Source organism: Grampus griseus, assembly GCF_964374135.1.
Source record: "Grampus griseus genome assembly, chromosome: 11".
Taxonomy (NCBI): Eukaryota; Metazoa; Chordata; class Mammalia; order Artiodactyla; family Delphinidae; genus Grampus; species Grampus griseus.
Window position 1 is genome coordinate 99448582 of NC_139005.1, and position 22693 is coordinate 99471274.

The window sequence follows — 22693 nt, forward strand, 5'->3', positions numbered from 1 at the left end:
TGTCACCCCACAGGAGGACAGCACGGCTCAGACGCACGAAGCATTTTTAGTCTGATACGGGGGTGCAGGGTCAGTGTACCCCAGGACGATGGAGACACTATTACTCTGATGAGAGAATTCAAGATAAAACTCAGAGCTGGAGTAAGAATCAGAGAAGAATTGATTTAAATTTTTCCCCATGAGCAGAAAAGATGATTCGATTTTTACATAACAAGTTTCTCTTGGGGCTTCCCTGGTGGCGCAGTGCAGGGGACGCGAGTTCGTGCCCTGGTCTGGGAGGATCCCACATGCCGCGGAGCGCCTGGGCCCGTGAGCCATGGCCGCTGAGCCTGCGCGTCCAGAGCCTGTGCTCCGCAACGGGAGAGGCCACAACAGTGAGAGGCCCGCATACAGCGAAATAAAATAAAATAAAAAGTTTCTCTTGGCCTTGAACCTACACAAAATATCCTGGCCCTGGGGACAGTCAGGGCCCCCAGCCCTGCTGAGGTCACCCCAGGGAACAGTCAGGGTCCCAGAAGCCCCCCTCACAGGACAACTGGGACACCCCATCCTGGGGTTGTTAGCACCAAGCTCAAACCCAGCGTCACTGAGACTCTCCTAAGTGGCCCCTGACCCTCTGATCCCAAAACCAGGCTAAATCCAGCTGGGGCACAAACTTGACGACACAGGGTCCAGCAGCCTGGATGTCCGAAGCCCAGGGACAGCCGTGTGTTTCATGCACAGAGGCAGAACTGTTGGCTGGTATTTGCCGAAACACCCTCTGAACCCAGACAAGCGGCCTGGGGTCTAAACACAGAGGCTCAGGAATAAACGGGACCCTCCCCTCTGTCCCCCCCCCGACACGCAGATGACCGAGAGGTCCCTGAAAGCCCTCCTTCCCCGGTGACATCAAAGCTGCCGCCTTCTCAGGAATGCACCCCTGGGCCCACGCGGCTGTGACATAAATCACTGCCCGCTGCTCTCATCCTGGGAGGATGTGTGTGAGGAAGGGGAAGGGATTCCAAGGCAGCCGTGGGCCGGGGCCACGTGGGCACACGGCTGGGCAGTGACCCGAGTGGAGCTTGGTGGGCACACCCACCAGCAGGACAGGAAGGGACACAGCAGACGGAAGGGGGAGCCCCATCCCCTCCAGCTCAGCCACGGGAGCGGCAGAGGCTCTGCTCTGAGCACAGCACAGAATCCCAGAACTCCAGGACGTCTTCTGAGGCCTGCGAGGAGGAATGGCCCAGTTAACCCCTGACCCCGTCGTCCCGCGTCGGTATTTATCACGTGCCTACCTGACGGACAAAGATGCTGGACGCAGCGGGGAGGGAGCAGACAGCACCAAGCAGATGTGGACTCGAGCCGCCGACCTCTGCCGTGGGCGAGGGCTGGACAGGGGAACGGGGACACGGAGGTGACGTTCGGGAAGACAAGGGAAAGCGCACTCGAGGGGCAGGGCCCCGGGGAGAGGAGCCGGGCTTGTTTCTGGAAGGCGAGCAAGGGGCAGTGGGGGGGGGCGGGGCCGGCCCCTGAGGCTCTGGAAGGACATCCCCGGGGCCCCCCACCCGGCTCTGCATCTTGGTATCCCTGAAATGGGTGGCCACTGTCCCTGCCTCATGGGGTTGTGACAGGCACGGGGAAAGGGCCTGGAGCAGAGCCTGGGTGGACACGTGCTCTCCGCCACGTCAGCGAGGAGTGATTAGACCCTTTAATTAGGGAGACGACGCCTCAAGAGGCCACAGGACCCGGACGCAGAATCACAGCCTGAGGCTTGCCCCGGATGGGTTCAGTCCAGGGCCCTCCTGGGCGGGAAGAGTTTCCTGCCACCCCCTCGGGTAACAGGGTGACGGCGAGTGAAACCCTCTCCCTGGGGCCACTGCTCAGCGACGGCTCTCCTTCTCACCCATCACACTTCATTCGGAACCCTGCACGCAGAAGGCGCTTTTTAATAGACGCTGTGGAGTCAAGGAAGCAAGAGAAAGGACCCAGTAAACAGGCAAACCAGGCCATTCCGCTCTCGAGGAATCCACGGGGCGGACAAGCCTGAGCTCAGAGGCCAGAGCGCCGGGTTCGAATCCTGACTCACCCCCGCCCGGGTCTAGAGCAGGGCTCCTCCCTCCACCACAGACACGAGGACCATTCTCCGTGGGGGGCACAAGCACCCCACCCCCAGCTGAGACAACCAAAAACCCTTTGGATACTGTCATGTGTCCCCCGGGGGCAGAATCACCCCCGCTGAGAACCTCTGGGCTAGAAACTTTAAGGTCCCGTACCACAGTCTCTCCATTTATAAAATGGGGACGTACAGTGCCAGGAGGACTGGGGTAACAGTGTAGCATCATCTGGAACAGTACAGCACGTTAAGTGCCCAATAAGTACTATTTGCAGGTCGCTGCTGTCCTGAGGGTCCTGGAAATAAGTGGATCACACCCAAAATGAGAGCAGAGCAACCAACGCGTGAACAAGGCACTGAGAAAGTTTCCAAGATCGACAGTCACTGTCCAAGGAAGTTGGGAAAACTTCCAGAACCTTCCGACAGCAGGGACAGCGCTGAGCTGGGTCCTGAGGTAGGTAAGGACAGAGGGACGGCAGGTGCGGGGGTGGGGAGATGGGAGGAACGGGCTACGTCCTTGGGGAGCTTAACCAAAAGCAAAGCCAAAACCAAAGCTATGCTGTTCACAGGCCGGAAGACAGAGGAGCCGGGACCAAGGAAGCCGGCGCACGTGCTTGTCACACAGGACAGTCGCTGAGCTGCGCCGCGATGCCTCCAGTCCTTCTGTCCCCGTTCCCTTCCGAGTGGGGTCCCCTGCAGACCCCCGCCAGGCCCCCACGCAGAGCCGTGAGAAGGGGAGATGCCTTCTCCCTGCAAGGACAGGGGGGGTCATGTTCCCTGGGGCCTCAGAGCTTCCCTGAGGCCAGAGTGGACTGAAGAAACACAGGGGAGCTGTCGGGGTATTTTTCCAGCATCAAATTCATGAGCTTTTCCTGAAATTAACTGATACCTTCCTTCACCCAGCTCGTCTCCCGTCTGGCAACACAGGAAGCCAGGGTCCTCCGGAGGCCTTGGGCCCCTTCCAGCTTCCCGCCCGCCAGGCCCGAGCTCGGCTTACCAGGGAGCAAGTAATAAAAGCCTGGCGACGACAGCACGGCTTTCACCGCGAATAAATGGGTTCAATTACCTGAACCAAGAGAGCAGGGCTTCAAAGGAAGAAAGGAAGAAAGAGAGGAAGGGGGACCGAGGAAAAATAATCAGTCTGAATCAGTCTTATCTCGGAGGGAAATACATATGATAATTTAGTACCAAAGACATTCAAATTAGCCCCCTGCCAATCAAGACATTTCAGTGGTGATGACACAGTGGGTCATTCCCAGGCATAATTTCTCTAGAAATGACTCTGGCGATGAAAACAAAATTTGAGAACTCTGGAAGTCCTTTCCACCCAATGGGTTGAGGCCTCTTTGGAGGGGATCCAGGGTCCACGGGTCCCTAGCGGCCTCTACTTATCCTGCCCAGACACGGCCCCAAGCTCACATCCGGGACTCCTGGAAGCCAGGACTGCTGCTGCAGCCACGAGACAAGCTGGTGTCCTCGACCGAGGTAGACCCCACCCTTCAGATCCATCTTCAAGATGAAATCACCAGATTCTGGGGGTGCTTAGGGGTGCCCCCCACCAGGTCCCCACCACTACATGTCTCCACCAGGGAGAGGGCCGGTCACCTTGGGGGGCCCACCCGATTGGGCAGGGGTAGGTCCGCTGCGTGCGCTGGCCGGGCATATAGCAGGCACTCAACTAATACTCCTGGAGCGAGTGGACAACTGCTCACTGGCTGACTCCCCGGAGGGCACCAGGCTCTGTCCTGGGGCCCGGGGCTACAGCTTCCCCACTTGAAGCAGGAGTCATCCGCAGAAGCTCTCCCCCATCCAGGCCCCGTGGCAGGGAGGGGGACAGGGACACCAGCCCCGCGGGGGACGCTGCTCCGCTGTGAGGGAGGCCGACTGTGCTGCGGCTGGCACACCTGGTCAGGCACTCCAGAAGAGGCCGAGGTGCCACCTCAACGCCGTGGAGAGGGAAGGGGAGGAGGGAGAGGACCCCCACCTGCGTGGCATGGCTCCTCGGCACACCCAGAGCCCCCTGATAACTCAGGCGTGGGCTTGGGGGCTGGAGTCGCCTTTGCCTTCCTTCCCGGCTCAGCACCAAGCTCCAGCGTAGCCAGTAATTTAGGGTTAACACTTGAGAGACCGCGGGGAAGAGATCTCCAGAGCTGGACGGGACGGATGGACAGGCAGACAGACACAGACGGGCGAGGGGAGGAGAGACACAGGCAGGCGATCGAGCCTTTCTCGCCGCAGCGGTGCCAGCGGATTATAACCAGGCTGGTGCTCAGACGCGGCAAGCCGGGGCGCACACCCATCTCCCCAGGCTGCCCGACACCCCCCCTTCTGGCTGGGGCTCCTCCCTTCAGATGCAAAGCACCACATGGCCGCCTTCCTCTATCTGTGCTCCCACCCCAGGCTTGCTCCCTTCCTGCCCGATGAATACCTGTTAATCCTGTAAGCCCCGTCCTAGGCTCCATCAGTTGCGCTGCGTCCCACACGCACGGAAACCATTTCTCCAGTGTTTACACCAAACACGTCAACCGAGGACACAGTCCGCGGAAGACTCTCAAAACCACCTCCGGGACGAAACAGGTCCCACCCAACCTCAGAGAACTTTCCAAAAAGACAGATGGCCACCCTCTGCCACAGTATACTTGTTTGTCAAGTGGGCCGTCCTGCTATGTAACAGGCCATCGAAGATCAAAGCAAGAGCATATGTTTCTGCACTGCTCTCGGTGGGTTTTTTATTTTTAAAAACAACCGTTGGCTGCCTTCAGAGCAATTCATCTTTGTGACAAATCAGGACGTTTCGAGGTAAGTGTATCTTCAAGGCAGAGAAGATGAGAAATTTCTACAGTGACAATGAGGCATGAAAAAACCAACAGTCTTTCCAGACCCAAGTGATCAGCGGCTCACAATTTCTATCCCAGTTATCACACTGTTTTCCAGTAACCAATTAAACTCAAAGTCCGTAATGAACTGCTTTAAATTTGAAGCCACTTATAACAAGCACGTCATTACATACATGCAGATGTTTTAGGTGGCTCTGGCACTATCATCCTCCTCCTACTGTCCTTATAAAGAGAGTGGCTTAAGTGGCACGGGATCAGTAGAGACCTCGAGGCTGTGCTCAGCAAGTGGCGCCAACGCCCAGGCCCATGGTCCATCCTTTGACCCTGCCCCCGAGGGAAGTGGACAGAGGAAACCACCTGACACCCTCCGACCTGTGGACTGGGGGCCTCGTGTGAAGCAGAGGTGACCCGGGGCCGCCCCACCGCCTGTGCCACCCCGGGACCCGCGAAGGGTGACACGTACCTGTGAAGTCCTCCTGACACTCGCAGGTGTAGCCGCCCTCCCGGCTGCGACACCGGCCGTGGGCACCGCAGGGGCTGGAGTAGCACAGGTCAATCTCGGTCTCGCAATAGTCGCCGGTGAAGCCGGGCGGGCAGCGGCAGCGCAGCCCGTTGACGGGATGGATGGGCCGGAAGAGCACGGTCGGGGAGCTGATGAAGGGGGCCGAGCTGTCGAACTTGAGCACCGACACGCACTTCATGTAGTTCTCGCACGGTTCTCGCAGACAGATGTTGTCGTCGAAGGGCAGGACGCGCTGGGTGGACACGGCCGTCAGCAGCGTCCGGTTCAGGTAGATCTGCTCCTGTAGGTCCTCCGATGGGAAAAACTTGTCCCGGACGCCTCCGGGGAGCAAGGCCGAGAAGGTCACGTTCAGGATGTTGGAGCTGACGTCCGTGTCGTTCTGAATGTTGAAGACGAAGACGGCGTCCTTGGTGGTGGACAGCACCGTGGCCACCCCTTCCACGAAGCGGGCCAGCAGTGGGGACAGGAACTTCTCCTGCGACATGTTCTCCAGGCGCACGGTGATGCTGTTGGTCAGCATGTCGTCCGTGATGACGGTGACCCGCAGGGTGCAGAGCGCCGCCACACTGTGGATGCCGTCTGCGAGACACAAGGGGGCGTCACTCGGGGGGCCTGCCTGCCCGGTCCCCACCCCGGCCCGACCGGGAACAACACCCCCGAGCCCCGCGCCCTGCCCCGCCCCACCCATGACCACCACCTTCACCCCACGTCCCAGACCCCCTTCCCCTCCTTCCACACTCGGCTCCCATCACGCCCGTCAAGCTCAGAAGCCCCCAATGGAAACCCCCCAACTGCTCATCAGGGCATCTCAACAACCACCACGATCCAGCCCCCCAGCCTCACACGCTTTGCTCCAGACACGTGGGGACGCAGAGCCCCTGCTTTACCTCCTCTGCACCTGTTCCAGCCACTAGGTGACCCTGCCCATCCCCCAGCCCAGTTCAGACCCCACAGTGTCCAGCACGGTCCAGCCCAGGTACGGCCTTGTCTTGTGCAATGCTGGCGGCTTCTCCGCTCTTAGCTGTGACCGACTTATCTCCAGGCGCCCAGCACACAGGACAGGACAGCACGTGCTGCCTCAGAGAGACACACGAGAGGATGCTGCATCTCAGCCAGCACAGGTGAACCGCTCACGGAACGAGCCACGTAGGACGTGGGGACTGGAAAGGGTGGAGTATTGGGTTACCAGGTTGAGCACACCATAGGTTCCGAGCCCAGAACCAGAGGAGCTGTCCAGGGGCCGCCACAGGAGCTCTGCTCACGATGGCCACAGGGCAGCAGCATCACCTCCAGGGCAGCCCTGATAGATGCAGCCATGCTGCCCAGAGGACCTTCACCTGCCTCCCAGTGCCCGGCCCCCCAAATGTGCTCTGGGACCCGAGAAAAACCTGGCAAAGTTCACATCCTTCTGGCTCAGCTCAGATCCGTGTCCCTGCAGCCCTGATGGATCCCCCCACGAGCACACCCACCCCAGTTTCCATGAGGCGTCTGGGCAAGCCCGTGAGCCCCCGGCGGGTCCCACCCCTCTCGAAGCTGTAGCCCGAAAGGCAGGCTTATTTCCAGCTTACTTCCGGGAAGCTGGAGGAAAGTCTTAGGACCACTGAGAGGATGCATTCAGGTGACACCACTTGGAGGCCATCTTGTCACTCTGGACCCAGCACAGTCCCCACCAAGGCACAAGCTTGCAGGGAGCCCTCAGAACAACGGGGAGCAGAGCACAGAAGCTTCTGCGCCTGGGACTGTTTGCCTCAGACGCAGGAGCCATAAGCCACTTTTGGCGGGGGACGCCGCGCGCCACAAAACTTGTCCAGACAATGGAGAAACATAACTGCTCCTCAAGTCACAGCACATTCAGGGGCAAACCTGAGATTCCGAGGGATTCTGAGAACCAGCATCACCCCATTTGAGAGGTGACAAAAACTGAGACCCTGGGGGGCTTCCCTGGTGGCGCAGTGGTTGAGAGTCCGCCTGCCGATGCAGGGGACACGGGTTCGTGCCCCGATCCGGGAAGATCTCACGTGCCGCGGAGCGGCTGGGCCTGTGAGCCATGGCCGCTGAGCCTACGCGTCCAGAGCCTGTGCTCCACAACGGGAGAGGCCACAGCAGTGAGAGGCCCACAATCCGCAAAAAAAAAAAAAAAAAAAAAAAAAACTGAGACCCTGGGAAGTCAAGTTTCACACCCACGAACGCACGCTTGGTGGAGGGGGGCCCTGGCTTCCCCCCAGTAATTACGACCATCGCCTAGCAGGTCAGGCACCGAGCATTACTGTTCCATCTGGTCCTCACGATAACCTGGCAAAGCCATATTTTTTTTTTCTTTTTTTTCTTTTTTTTTTTCTTTTTTTTGGCTGCACGGCTCGCAGGATCTTAGTTCCCCGACCAGGGATTGAACCCAGGCCCCCGGCAGTGCAAGTATGGAGTCCTAACCACTGGACCACCAGGGAATTCCCTGGAAGGACCAAATCTGAAAGAGGAAATAATATTTGTATGACCTCGTTGTGGGGAGGGCGCCCCAAAGGCTGGTGTAAAACCCAGAGGCCGGCGAGGTGTGGGCTCAGCTCTGTGTGCAGCTCCCGCAGAGCAGAAGGCGGATGCTGAGACCGTATCTGCTGCTCGCATACAAAGGACCGTTACTCAGCCGTAAAAGGGAATGAAATTGGGAACTGGAGAGACGTGGATGGACCTAGAGACTGTCATACAGAGTGAAGTCAGAAAGAGAAAAACAAGTATCATATATTAACGCATATATGTGGAATCTAGAAAAATGGTACAGATGAACCGGTTTGCAGGGCAGAAATAGAGACACAGACGCAGAGAACAAACGTATGGACACCAAGCGGGGAAAGCAGGGGTGGGGGGGTGGGATGAAGTGGGAGATTGGGATTGACATATATACACTAATATGTATATAATAATAACTAATAAGAACCTGCTGTATAAAAAAATAAATAAAATAAAATTCAAAACCAAACAAAACAAAGGGCCAGTGGCTGGAATAAGTAACGAGGAAGAGAAATTACGGCAAAAGGTGGCACAGCCCATACGGCACGAAGCCTCAGAGATAGCACCACCCTCCTTCCCTCCCCCACACGCCAGCTGCACCCAGGCAACAGGGCACATTTATCACACTGCGGCCACAGCAGTCGTCCTAAAACATTGGAATGTCCTGAAACGTCCTAAAACACTGTGGCCACAGCACTCCCCCTAAAACGTCACATCACTCCCTTGGGGCCCCCAAAGGCACCCAGGATAAAACCCATACTGCCTACCCTATCTTATGGTCCTATGTGGTCCGTCCCCGTCACCCTCCCTTGTCTTAGAGACACCTCGCTGCCTCAGGGCCTTTGCACACTTCATCTTCCTCCTGGAACACCGCCCTCCTTGTCGCCAGTGGCTGCTCCCAGGGCCACCCGGGTCTCAGCTGCATGTCCCTCATCAGAGGGGCCCTCCACATACCCCATGCTCTGCCACATCCTCACTTTAACTCCCTCACAGGAGCGGCCGCAAGCTGCTTATTTGTTCATATCTGTCTCTCTCCCCGCAGTGAACCCATGAGGACCAAGAACTTGTAGGTCTTTTTCCTGCTGTGCCCGTCACTTCTAGAACAGTCCCTGGCACTCAGAAGCTCCTGGATAAACATTCAGGGAAGGGAGGGAGGGAGGGGAGAGTCCCTCTTCCAGTGGCATCTCTTTAACCCCAAGACTGACACTGACACAAACAGCATCAGAGCCTCCATTTTTCCATCTAAGCTATTTTTCTGTGGGTGTTTCTTTTCTTTTTTTTTTTGCGAAGGCCCATTACAATAATATAGGATATTGTTTGTTTCCTGGTGGCAGCTGTTAAGAAACAACCTTTTAATCTTAAACCACACACAAATTTGTTCTGGTCCAAGATTCGAGGGTCATGCTGATTTTAAGCTCCAAGTTCAGGCCATCTGGGCATGCTCCAGGCTCTTCTGCCCACTCCCTCCCCAGGGATGGGCAGGGAGCCCAGGAAGGCACGGCATGGAGGAATGCCCAGGAACAAGGAACCACGTAATGACCAGAAAATAGCATTAAATATTAACTCACGTCCAACGTGCTGCAAAATAAAATACGCACCTTACTGCTAATTTTACTGTTAATTTCTTTCAAGACCACGGACCGTCCTGGACTACCAGGTCCTGGAGACAATGAACACGCTCTGTGCTTAACTCATCTGGGTTGGATTTCTAAGTCGCCACGAGCACAAACGCGACTGCCCATCAACAGGGAGCCGCTGAAATAAAGGACGGCTGTTCTCACCCTGTAGCTCGGCTCAGAGAAACCCGCTAGGTGACACTCGCCTCCGCTGGTGTCAGGGCAGATCCAGACAACGCGATGTTAAAAGGGAAAGGTCAGTCACTTTTCACACGGAACAAAAAAATATGTTTGCACACAAATCCAGAGAGCCGTCGGCAGGGACAGCAGAAACTTCAGGGCTGACAGTGATTCTATCTGGGTCGCTGACTTTGCTTTTCAATAAACTTTTTATTTTGGAGCAGTTCTAGATTAACAGAAAAATTGCGAAGACAGTGCAGAGCGGTCCCGTCTACCCAGCACCCAGGTTCCCCTGCCATTAATACTATTGTGACGTCAGCGTGGGGTATTTGTTAGAATGAATGAAGCGATACGGACACATTATTAACTGAGGTCCATAGGCCACTCATACTTCCTTGGTTTTACCTACTGTCCTTTCTCTGTCCCAGGACCCCACATGACATGAGTCGTCCTGTCTCCTTGCTCCTCCGGCTGTGACGGACTTTCTCAGACTTTCCTTGTTTCTGATGGACCCTGACGGCTTGGAGAAGTACTGGTCGGGAATGTTGCTGACATTTAGGTCATTTTCGCTTCTTCCCCTAAACTTTCTTGTATCGTTTTATTTTCCTGCCCGAGCACCCATTAGGTTTATCACTTAGAAAAGGCTGTTTTCATTTTGGAAAACACGGAGCTCACCCAGGGCTCCCCGCAGCCTCTGCTGTATGCACTTCGTCCGTGGCTGGAAACAACAGCGCCGGAACCAACGCCTCCAAACCGGGCCAGCAGTTTCCACGGCTTTCCCTAGGAACGGTGAGTCACTTCATTGTCCCTAAGTCACCGCGGTAAAGAGGCAGAACAGATGGCAGAGCGGGGCTGTGGGGTGCCCACCGGCAGGTGCTTCCCGCAAAACCCCCGACGGTGCAGGTGAGGGGCGCTTCGCAGGTCTTCACGGAGGGTGGGGCCAGTCCACGCGTCCAGCTCTGGTCAGAGGACAGCCGTCGTCTACAATCTCATTCCTGTGGTCCGCTCAGCCCTGGGGGTCTCAGTGCCCAAGGAGCCGGTGGCCCACAAGGAGGCAGGGGACACAGCCGAGTTTGCAAGAGGCAAGACAGGAGGATCCCAGGAGGCAGCGAGGAGGGCAGGGTCCACGGAGGAATGGACATTGGCACACAGTGGAGTGCAACCAGCTTCCCAGCACAAAATGCAAAAAAGCAGCAAGGCCTGGCCAGTCGGTGGTGGGAGGCTGTGTCAGTCCTGGGGCTGCAGCACCACAGCCCGAGGCTCACATAACTGATCCTCTCACAGCCTGGAGGCCAGAAGTCCAAGATCAAGTGTCAGCAGGGTCGGCTCCACGTGGGGTTCGGAGGGAGAATCCGTCCCGCGGCTCTGTCCCAGCGTCCAGTGGCTGCTGGCGGTCCTTGGTATCCCCAGCTGGAAGATGCCTCACTCCCGTCCCTGCCTCATCGTCACGTGGCCTCTCCCCACGTGAGTCTGTGCCCAGATTCCCTTCTAAAAAGGTCACCAGTCGTTGGATCAGGATCCGCCTGAATCCAGGAGGCGTCAATGCTTAGCTCGATCACATCTGCTCAGATTCAACCTCCAAATAACACCTATGCTGAGGTTCCAGGGGGCCGTGAACTTGGGGGGACGCTACTCCACCCCGGATGGGAATGTGGGTTGGTGGAGACAAGGCCACGGGGGCAGGGGAAGGTCCTGTGACGCTGCCGCCTCCTGGACCCTTGGCGTAGGGCAGTGGGGGGTGGACGCGGGGGAAACGTCCATGGTGTAGACCTTGCTGACCCGGACGGTGCCCCACCACTGCCCGCAGCGGCTCCGCACCGACACCTTCCACGGTGCCGCCCCTCCAGTCCTTGTCACAGCCCGCGAGGGACACCTCTGTTGGTCCTGCACAGATGAGGACACCAAGGCACAAGGGAGCTGACCAGCAGGCCCGGCCGAGGTCACTCGGGCAGCAAGTGGCAGGCCCAGACCGACTGAGCCTGAGCCCCTCCAACGTTGGGCAGAGGGTCCAGAGGACTACGGTCCTGGCTCGGAGGGTCCACATGGAAAGAGGCCGGCTTCTGACCCGTTATACACCTGCAGCCTTGGGGACAACACGGTGAGGCAGGGCCACCAGCAGTTGGAGATGAAGCGGTGCCAGGGGGGACCAGCACCCCTCACCAGCGTCTTGGTCACCCCACTCCACACGCACCGTGGTCTAAGGTAGGGGGCATCTCCGTCTCCTACCGCCAACGCCCTGCCAGGCCTGGCTGGCACAGCCCGTGACGGCGCAGTAGGCCGGCTGCGGCCACATCCACTGGGCACTGTTTGCCGTCCAGCCGGTTTGACACAAAGGCTGCCCTCCTGCCCCCTCCCGGGCCTCACCAGGGGCAGGGAGTGCCTTCCGGCTTGGGGGCGGGGGGACTCTGAAGTGGTTTCCTTCCTGGGAACAGGGTGATAGGGGTTCGGGCCGCAGTAGGGCAAATGCTGGTGTCAGGCCTGGCGGGCACGCTGGCCTCAGAAGACGCTGCTTATCCTGCCCGCCCCAGGGAGGAGGGGCCTCAGGTCTGAAGGGGAGGGCCCCACTCAAGCACCAGCACCTCAGGCAAATCGGACGATGCACTTGCTCTCGACGCACCTACGGTCCCTCCTCCCCTGTCCCCGCGCATGCCGGGACCTCGCCAACAGTGGCAGCCCGCGCCTTGGGCTTCTCCTCCTTTGGAACCCATGTCCTTGCCCTGTCATTTCTACCATCGTCTCCCCTCAAGTTGCTGGAGGCGGGGTCCTCACAGCCCCTCCCCTGCAGGCCCCAGGCAGCCCCCCAAAGCCCACCCCCACCCAGGAGCCTGGGCCTGGGGGACGCTCCCCGACACAGAGCTCATCCCCTAACTCCTGTTTCAGGGGACGTTCCCTCCCACAGGGCCCCGAGCCTGGGCCCGCTGCACCATGCCCTCCACCTTAGTATCTGAGTCCCTCAGCCACTCTTCCTTCACCTGAAGTGACCTCGAGCCCCCCCACCCGGACTCCTCCCCCGGCCCCCTCCTCCAGCTGTGACCTATCTTTGCATCCACACCCCACTCAGAGGAGGAGCCAGGCCTGGGGTCCAGGCGTCAGTGGGGACCCCAACCTGCCTTGCGGGGGGCACCCGGGCCAGTCCCCGCAACCTGGCACCCGCTGGTCAACCACGACAGCTCGCGGGGAGCACTTCCCTGGCGGTCCCGTGGTTAAGACTCCACACTTCCAAAGCAGGGGGTGTGGGTTGGATCCCTGGTCGGGGAACTAAGATCCCGCGTGCCATGCAGCGGGGCCAGAAAAAAAAAAAAAGAGAAAGAAAGACAGCTCAGGGGGCTCAGGACCAGGCAGCACGTACAACCCACCTGTCCGGGGTCCCGGCCTCGCCACCAGTCACTCACTGCACAGGATGCATCTAGTTTACATGTGGAAACGAACGCCCCAGCCCATCCCAGGAGCTCTGAGGCACACACGGGGCTCTTCTAAACACCAAACGCCGGCTCCCTGCCGGAAGGGCGATGCCCCTCGCCAGGGGTGTCCCGTCCAGGACCCTCGCCTCCGCTGCCCCTCCTGAGAATCCCAGCGGTGGCAACAGCGCCCTTCCTCCCTGCGTCCCCAGCGTCCACGCGCGCGGGTCCTCCTACTTCCGCTGTGACATCAAGAGGATGAAACGGGAGGCTGGGCCCACGTCCCCACAGCCACAGACGCACCCACGCACAGCAGCTTCAGGTGAGCTGTGTGCAGAACACCCAGCCCCCCAGCTGCGCTCGACAGACGATCCCACACACCACGTCAGGGGATCCCCGTGCCAGAAACATCTTCAGGAAGGAGGAAAATGACACGTTAGGTATATTTTTGTGACGGGGCCATGTCACGACCCCTCCCCAGTCCTGACCTCGTGCCCGGTCTCCCCCTTAACTTGGTCAGGGACTCCTAGGAGCAAGCCCTGCTCGGCCCATCTGTAAGGGGGGCAGCAGCAAGGGCACGCCCGACGAGGATGCCAGGAAAACCCCCGAGACACTGGGCAGGAACAGCCGGCAAGCGCCCTCAAGCACTCGGAAAGCACTCGATCAACTCTCCACGTGGCTACCATTCTTAGTTACCAGCCCAAATAAGATATAACCAGGTGCAAGAAACTTGCCATGGCCGTAAGGAGCCAGGAGGGAAAGAACAAACCCCATCTGAACGTGGGCCCAGGCCAGGCTGCAGGGTCCCCTCAAGTCATCCCAAAGCTGGGACATCACTGCTCCAATCAAATGGCAATGCGGGCTTCCCTGGTGGCGCAGTGGTTGAGAGTCTGCCTGCCGATGCAGGGGACACGGGTTCGTGCCCCGGTCTGGGAAGATCCCACATGCCACGGAGCGGCTGGGCCCGTGAGCCATGGCCGCTGAGCCTGCGCATCCGGAGCCTGTGCTCCGCAACGGGAGAGGCCACAACAGTGAGAGGCCCGCGTACCGCAAAAAAAAAAAAATGTCAATGCACACACGGGCACCAGGAAGCCCACGCGTGGGTAAAGGATGAGCAATTTCATGTTCGGCTTTAAAATATCTAGAGCTTCAAATCCACAGTCATTGAAATTATATATCTGATTTGATCTTGCCACACTATTCTGTTTCCGAGCACGCTTATGGACCCAGCATCCTTCCTCCCCTCCAAAATTATAAAATTCTAGCAATGACAAGAAACTATTCTCTCCCAAGATATGGAGAGAGGAGAAGAAGCTACATCCCAGACCCCCAGGATCAAGTGAGTCAAATACGCACGAGACACATTAGGAAACGCCTGGCCTCGGGAAGCATGAGGCCTGGGGAGACCTTACAAAGGAGGGGGATCCCGGCACCAGCTACGACGCGGATGAACCCCAGGACAGTGTGCTGAGCAAGAGAAGCCAGTCACAGAAAGACGGATACCGTGTGATCCCACGGAGATGGGGTGTCCAGAGCAGTCAGCGTCAGAGACAGAGAGCAGACAGTGGGTGCCAGGGGCTGGGGGAGGGATATCGGGGGTTAGTGTTTAATGGGGACAGAGTCTCAGTTCTGCAAGATGAACAAGTCCAGGAGACGGACGGTGGTGATGGTCACACAACGGTGGGAACGGACTTAACGCCAAGGACCTGTGCACCTAAAAACGGGTAAATGGCAACTCTGATGTTATGTAAATTCTACTACAATGATAAGTAAAAACGAGTGCATAAATAAACATAAAGGGAGAGTGAAGAAATGAGAAAACAAGCTTCCTTCTCTTGTCACTCCCACTTTTGTTATTTACTCTAAAATTGCCTGATAGAGGATAACATTGATTCAGCAATGCGCTCTCCTAACGTCACGTATGAAATAAAGCTCGTACCCCAAGGCCGAAGTTAGTATCTAATGCAGCATTCCACACCATTGAGTTGTTCCATGAGAAGCAGCTCGTCGTGTCCAGGTTGGATGGAACCTTCTGGAAGGCTGAAGTTGTACCAGGCCTCACTCCCAGCCGAGTGCTGGGAGCAGAATGGCCTTTGCCTTCAGAGCCGGGCGCCGCCTTCTGACCCGCAATGATGGTGAAGACGCTGAGTTACTGCTCAGGGGGAGCTAGAGCCACCACCAGCTGTTTACACCGTCAACTAAACACTGCGAAAGAAACCAGCACATGCCCGCAGTGAAAACACACCGGCCACCGCCGGCTCCGATGGGATCACACCAAGAGTTTCGTCAGGTACCTTTGTCGTTCCTGGTTTTTGTTTGATTTCAAGTACTGGCTGAACAATACGTAGGCATCATTGGCCGAACAGGAACCCAGAAGTCTGATCTCACCACACTCCTCGTTGGGAACTCACGGTGATCACCAGGCCTGACCCGGGGGCTGTGTTAGGATTCGGAGGACAAAAGCAGTGATGCAGGGGCTCTGGCGTCAGGGCGGGCCCCCTCCGCCGCGGGCGGCAGTGTGGACGCTCAGGGGCTGGCGGGGGCTAACTTGAGGCCTGGGGCCGGCCCAGGCGCTAGAGGATGCCAAGCAGCGCCCCAATGCCATTTAGTCACCCCTCCCCATCTCCAGCTGTCACAACCACAAACGTCTCCAGACACTGTCAGACATCCGCTGGGGACACAATCGCATCCAGGTGACAACACAAAGGTTTCTGGACTCATCCTCTGGCTTGAGACTCTTGGGAAGAACCAGGAGCGCGGGCAGCAGCTGGGCTCGGGGTTCCGCACCCCGTGGCTGCCAGGCCGGCCCAGGGGCTCCACGCCTCCTGCAGTGTGGCTGGGGCTTCCCTCCGCCGTCGGGGCCAACAAGGAGCCCGTCCAGCCTCACTTTTCCCTCCCAGAGCCAGAAAGGCCACCCTTCTGCTCTGTCCTAGGAAAACGGGCAAAGTTCCCCGAGGCAAAGACTTAAGCCCAAAGTGGATTTAAAAGAACTAGCGATCGGCCTGCCCTGCTGGCACGATCACATGGCCCCAGGCACCTGCCGAGGGACACTCTCATGTCCTTCGGCCCCGGGCAGGTCCAGGAGCGGCTGTCAGTCCAAGAGAGCTGTGGGCGGTAAAGAGCGACTTTTTTTTTTTTTTTTGCGGTAGGCGGGCCTCTCACTGCTGTGGCCTCTCCCGTTGCGGAGCACAGGCTCCGGACGCGCAGACTCAGCGGCCATGGCTCACGGGCCCAGCCGTTCCACGGCATGTGGGATCTTTCCGGACCGGGGCACGAACCCGCGTCCCCTGCATCGGCAGGCGGACTCTCAACCACTGCGCCACCAGGGAAGCCCAAAGAGCGATTTTTCACAAATGCACCAACTTAACCCAGCCTGCGGGCTGCTGAGCCCAGGGGCCCTGCTGGGTCCCCCAGGCCTCTTCAGTCACTGCAAGCAGCCCACAGCCAGCCCAGGGACACAGGAGGGCCAAGCACCAGTCTGGAACATTCCAGGCTCTGGCTCCAAAAGTGCCATCTGCCACCCAGCTGGGCAGAGGCCACCAAGCTCCTGCAGCCGCCTGGACGGTCGGAGAGGCAGGTGACCCGGGCAGCCCTAGCACGTGACCTTGGGTAAGGTGGTAAGTACACCATGTGCCATTTCTCCTCCTCCTCTCCTCGGCTGGAGGGGGCCCTGCACATGTGCACCTGCAGGCACCGGTTCAAGAATGCTCCCTGGGCTTCATTTAGTTCTGGAAGTTTCCAATTCTCCAACGCTGCACATGGACTCTTGTATGGCCTTGACCTCGTGCTCGCTGACAGCGCCTCTGCCATCCTGACTATCTCCAGGAACCACTGGTGACAGATGCCCCCCCCCCGGCCCCCCCGCACAGCTCCTCTAGAACAATGGCTGCTGGAGAAAACCCGCAATCTGGGCCTGGAAGTGTCGCCCGTCACCCGGCGGGGCAGACGCCATCGAGGCTCCTCAACCAGAGGAGGCCCCGCCTTTGGGGAGACGCTTCCTCTGATGGCAGAGAAGAGGCTGAGAGAAAGAGGAGTGATGACGGACACCAGGTCACAGAGGTGCCACGCTGCCAGCTGTGAAGGCGGCGGAAGGGGCCCTGAGCCGGGGGTGGAGGTGCCTCTAGCTGCCGGAGAAGCCCGGAAGCAGGGTCCCCCCGAGCCTCCAGAAAGGAGCGCAGCCCTGCCACAGCGTGCTTGCATCCCAGTGAGACCGTGTTGAGCTTCCAACCTAGCGAATGGTGAGAGAGTAAATCTGGGTTATCTCAAGCCACCGCGCTTGTGGCGATCCGTTACAGCAGCAACGGAAGACCTCATTCTGTGAGCTTACCATAACCTTGATACCAAAATCACACCAGGAGAGCGCAAGAAAAAGTACAGGCCACGTCACTCGTGAACATAAAGGCGACAATTCTTAAAAAAGGAAAACGAAAACTACATCTAATGATGTATAAAAAAAAAATGTATCAAGCCCAAATTGGATTTATCTCACGAATTTAATATTTGAAAATGTATTAACATGACACCACCCTTAAAAAAAAGAACGCATATTTGAACCTCAATAAATACAGGAAGAGATTCAGTACAATTCCTCAATCACTCATAATAAAGATGCTTGACAAACAGTGTAGAGAAGGTCCTTCCTTAAAATGGTGAAGGCATTTCTCAAAGTCCAACAGCAAACATCACACTGAACGGCGGTGCCCACTACATCCTTTTCCAAGTTGTACTGAAGGCCGAATCTGTGCAATGGGAACGAATGAATGGGAAAAGATATCATATCGTTATTCATAGATCATACGACCAGCAACATAGAGAACTCCACAGGCTCTACAGGCAACCTGTCAGCATGCACCACAGTGTTGAACAAGGTGGCTAAAAATCAAGACAGAAAAATCAAACACTTCCTATACCAGTCTCATAAAACGTAATTTTAAAAATCTCATTCACGGTAGAGCAAAAATATGCTGGGCTTAAGCACAAATCTAATAGAAGACAGAGAAGCCCTTTATCAATAAAAAGATTAAATTAAAAAAACTATTATTGGCAGAAATGAAGACAACTCATCCATATTCATTGGTAGGAAAAGCCAGTGTGGAAAGGGTAGCAGTTCTCCTCAAACTGACTTGAAGATTCACTGCTGTTCTTATCAAGATCCCTACGGGGTGCTTCATAGAACTGGCAAGAGCATCTCTAATCCGCACGGAAGACAGGCCAGGAAAAGGCAGGCACGCCCGAGAAACAGGGGAGTGGGACAGCTTGTAGGAGATGCGACTGCTCGTCCGAGTCTACAGAAACAAGAGGGGATTGACACGGAGCAACCTACAGACCCATGGGCAGGACAGAGCCCAGAAACAGACCCACGTGTACATGAAAATGTGACATGTCACAGAGCTGGCTGCTGGGAGAGAGGAATATTCCATAAATGGGCCCGAGACCATCTGTAGGGAGGACAAAATGACACTGGATCCCTACCTCACACTAAACACAAAAAGCAATTCCAGGGAATTAAGGACTTAAATGTGAAAGGCAAGACCTATTTTAGAAGAGACTGTACAGAACTACTGTTTATGATCTGAGGCAGGTAAGGATTCCTTAAGACATGAGGCATGATCTTAAAGGGGAAAAAGGTATAATTTTGACATTAACTAGAAGAACTTTACAAAGAACCTGATTTTACAAATTAAGGACACGACACAGACTGGAACATATTTGGTCCTGAAACAAATACAAAGATGCTCAACATCATTAGCAACCTGAGAAACGCAAATCGAAACCACAGTGAGATACCAATTTACACCCACCAGATGGGCCAAAGTTAAGAAACCGGACACCAGCAAGTGACGGCAAGCACGAGGGAGGAATGGCTGTTCGTTGCTGGTGGAAAAGGTGAATTGGTCCAGTCGCTCGGCAGAACCCTGGAGTCCCCTAACCCTCCCGTGCCTGACGGGCAGCAACTCCCAGGGGAATCACCCCAGGGGAAGCCATGCCCTTGTGGGCCAGGAGGTGCACACAGGATATCCAAGCAGCAGAACAGATCAAGAGTGGAACGTTCACTGGATGAAATACCACGCAACAGTGAGAATGAACCAACTACAGCGTGGCACGCCAATGTGGGCGCTGAGTGGCCGTCAAGGAAGACACACAGCCTGGTGCCTGTATACAGACACAGACACAGCCTAACGAGGCAGGTCCAGATCCTTTATCCGAAACCCTTAGGACCAGGCAGTTCTGGAATTCAGAATGTTTTGAATGCGGAAAGTTATCAACAGCGCCTATTCCAGCTTATGTAACAGCAGACTCCACCATCAGATGTATAACGCTCCTGCAGTACCGCGTGTGGATATTCACACGAACCAGGATAAAAACTGTCAATAATCCGGACGGGCTTCCCTGGTGGCGCAGTGGTTGAGAGCCCGCCTGCCGATGCAGGGGACGTCGGGTTTGTGCCCTGGTCCGGGAGGATCCCACATGCCGCGGAGCGGCTGGGCCCGTGAGCCATGGCCGCTGAGCCTGCGCGTCCGGAGCCTGTGCTCTGCAACGGGAGAGGCCACAACAGTGAGAGGCCCGCGTACTACAAAAAACAAAAACAATCCGGGACTTCCCTGGTGGTCCAATGGTTAAAACTCTGTGCTTCCACTGCAAGGGGTGCGGGTTTGATCCCTGGTCGGGGAACTATGATCCCACACGCTGTGCAGCGCAGCCAAAAACAGAAAATGTCAACAATCTCACGCTGGTGTGGGTTACGTTTTGCTGCCAAGTGAAGTTTTACAAAATTGACTTCGGTTTTCAGAGCTTTTGGATTTTGGAAAAGCAGCTGAGGGCTACAGACTGACGTACTGACATCTAGGACCACATGCCATGGAGTCAAAACGAAAAGCGAGGTGACACACAGAGGGCTTCGGGGACACGGAAGGGTCTACCACACACGTGTGTTTGTTACTGTCCTTTATTATTTCATACGTTTGAACTGTTTCAAAACAATAATAAAAATTCTGTAAGTGAAATGGGAGTGGGAGAGGGGGTGATTGAAAGGGGGAAAGAGGCAGGCCGGAGGTTTCTGGCTTGAATGGGGATCATGTTCCCAGACAGGAAACTCGGGAGGAAGGTGAGGTTTTCTCTCTGTCTGGGGCGTGATGGGATTGAAGAACGTGTGGTTTAAAAAATGGCGAGGGCCTCCCTGGTGGCGCAGTGGTTAGGAATCCGCCTGCCAATGCAGGGGACACGGATTCAAGTCCTGGTCCGGGAAGATCCCACACGCCGCGGAGCAACTAAGCCCATGCGCCACAACTACTGAGCCTGCGCGCTACAGCCCGTGAGCCACAACTACTGAGCCCACACGCCACAACTACTGAGCCCGCGCTCTAGAGCCCGTGAGCCACAACTACTGAAGCCTGCACACCGCAAGGAAGAGTAGCCCCCGCTCATCACAACTAGAGAAAGCCCGCAAGCAGCAACAAAGACCCAACGCAGCCAAAAATAAATAAATAAATAGGAAAAAAAATGGCGACAAATGCACTGACACCCTCCCACCCACAGGTGAGACCAGTGTCCCTTTCCTCTGGAATCTGGGGGGGCCTGGGACGGCTTCAACCAATAGAAGAGTGAGGAATGCCACTGAGCGACCCCTGGGTCACAAAAAGCCCCACGTTCCACGCTGCCAAGACCCCCCTCTGCCACCCACCGCCGCTGTGACCCTGCGAAAGCTCCTTGGTTTCCTCACCAGTGAAGCCAAGATGGCGGGCTCTCCTGCCCCAAGAGGCCCATGAGGACCGTGGAGCCACACGAGCCTTTGTTCTCATGACCGATGATGTCCTTTGCTCCTCCCACGGCTCAGATTCTGCTACGCCAGTGACGAGGGACGTGGGACCCGGGGAGGCCCAGGACACCAAGCCTTCGGCGAAGAAGCCAGGGAGCCTCCGGTCGTCTCTGCTGCTCTGCACGAGTGCTTTCCAGAGAGCAAATAATCATTAACTGCAGAGGCTTAACGAGGAGAGGGTGTGCGAGGATCTCCAATAATTTGTACCTATTTAAGAGCAAATGTGCTACAACAAAGGCGGCTGCAAGCAACAGCATCGGACTGTGTCCTTTGCCGCCAGGTAAGAAAGCACAGCTGAGCACAGCGTGCGTGAACAGACAAAAAGCAGGAGTTTTCCCACACCTGTGGCCCCCAGACCCGGCCTGGCTTCCCGACACACCTGTGGGCCCCAGACCCTGCCTGGCCGAGCGGACATACCTGTGGCCCCCAGACGCAGCCCGGCTCTGACACCCCTGTAGAGAGGGCCCTCACCCCAGAAACCCAGGGGAATAAGGCAAGAGAGAGGGAGCGGCAGTGATGGGGACCTGGGCAGGGTGTGGGGCATCCACACGGCCCCCGGCTGCTGGGCCCCTGCAGGGGGCGGGGCCGTCCCTCCAACCCAGCCCACAGTAGCAGCTGCCGCTGGCTTAGCCTTCCTCAAGGCATGGAGGGCAGAGCATGGCTGGGGACAAGAGGGGTCACCCTCCTGGCCCCTACTGTCACCCCACTCAGGAAGCCTGAAGTCCCTCGCAGAACAATTTCAGTGAAACCGCTTTTGAAACACAAACACCACCGGGAGGTTATATTAAGGCTCTGGCCCCTCACGCCAGAGGGCCCCGGGCAGCCCGGACTCCCCAGGGCAGGACGCAGCTGCCCTCACACTCTGTGGCCGACGGAGATACTGGAGTGACACTCACTGTGACCTCACCCACGTGCTACCAGGGGCGGCAAACAGCCGGCCTGGCCCCCCATCAGTGGGGACAACCACCCACCGACAGCGACAGATCACCTTTGCTACTTCCTGGGACCCTTCCCTCCAACTGAGTGAAGACCCCACGAATCATCTTCTTTCGGGGAAGAGATCAAATATTGGCCCAGACGTCCATTAATTTACAACTTACGTGGCACGCAACTGCTGAGAACACAAAAGCAGGGATTTTTTTTTTTCCTGGTTAAATATTTGCTAAGAAAATTCCAATCCTAAATTTCAAGAGACTGATTTAGCATGACATTGGAAGGGTAAGACATAGTCGTTTTAGATTATTAACCAGAAACTCTTGCGGAAGAAGCAGGAGAGGAAACTCAGTCCTCCCGGTGAAAACGTATCTTTTAGCAAACAGAAAAAATGTATACTTCATCTTTTCTTCTCTTGTCTTTATTACATCTTAAATGTCTTTCTGGTGCTGAGTCTTGTAATTTACTTTACTTACAGGCCTCTTTCCTCTCCATCCAGAGGGTGACATCAGTTTCCAGTATTCAAAGGGTTGAACCAAATCTCTCTGCCTGCTTCCTCATACTTGCTGTGTGGTTCTCCTTCTGCAGCCTTTGTTTGCGGCCGCCTTACTGCCTTTCCCGGAAATTAATGAGCTGAGGGCCTATTCTGAAATCAGAGGCAAGAAGGTTCGAGACTCAAAACTCCACTTGGATGGGACGGCCCGTGTGCGGGCTCCGCACAGACACAGGGATGCAGCTTCTGTCTGGGAGCTTATCAGGGAGCCTGGGAGGAGGGATGTGTCCAGTGAGGCTG

General features: G+C 56.6%; 1 protein-coding gene across 1 annotated transcript in view; it reads right to left on the reverse strand.

Annotated features, from left to right (window-relative positions):
• CELSR1 (cadherin EGF LAG seven-pass G-type receptor 1) overlaps positions 1 to 22693 on the reverse strand; it is a gene marked incomplete at its 5' end in the record, with an annotated part of 146642 nt that overhangs the window by 86361 nt on the left and 37588 nt on the right. The window contains one exon of the mRNA XM_082666424.1: positions 5396 to 6034. Within this exon, the coding sequence (XP_082522550.1) occupies positions 5396 to 6034 (639 nt within the window). The remainder of the gene's footprint in view (positions 1 to 5395; positions 6035 to 22693) is intronic.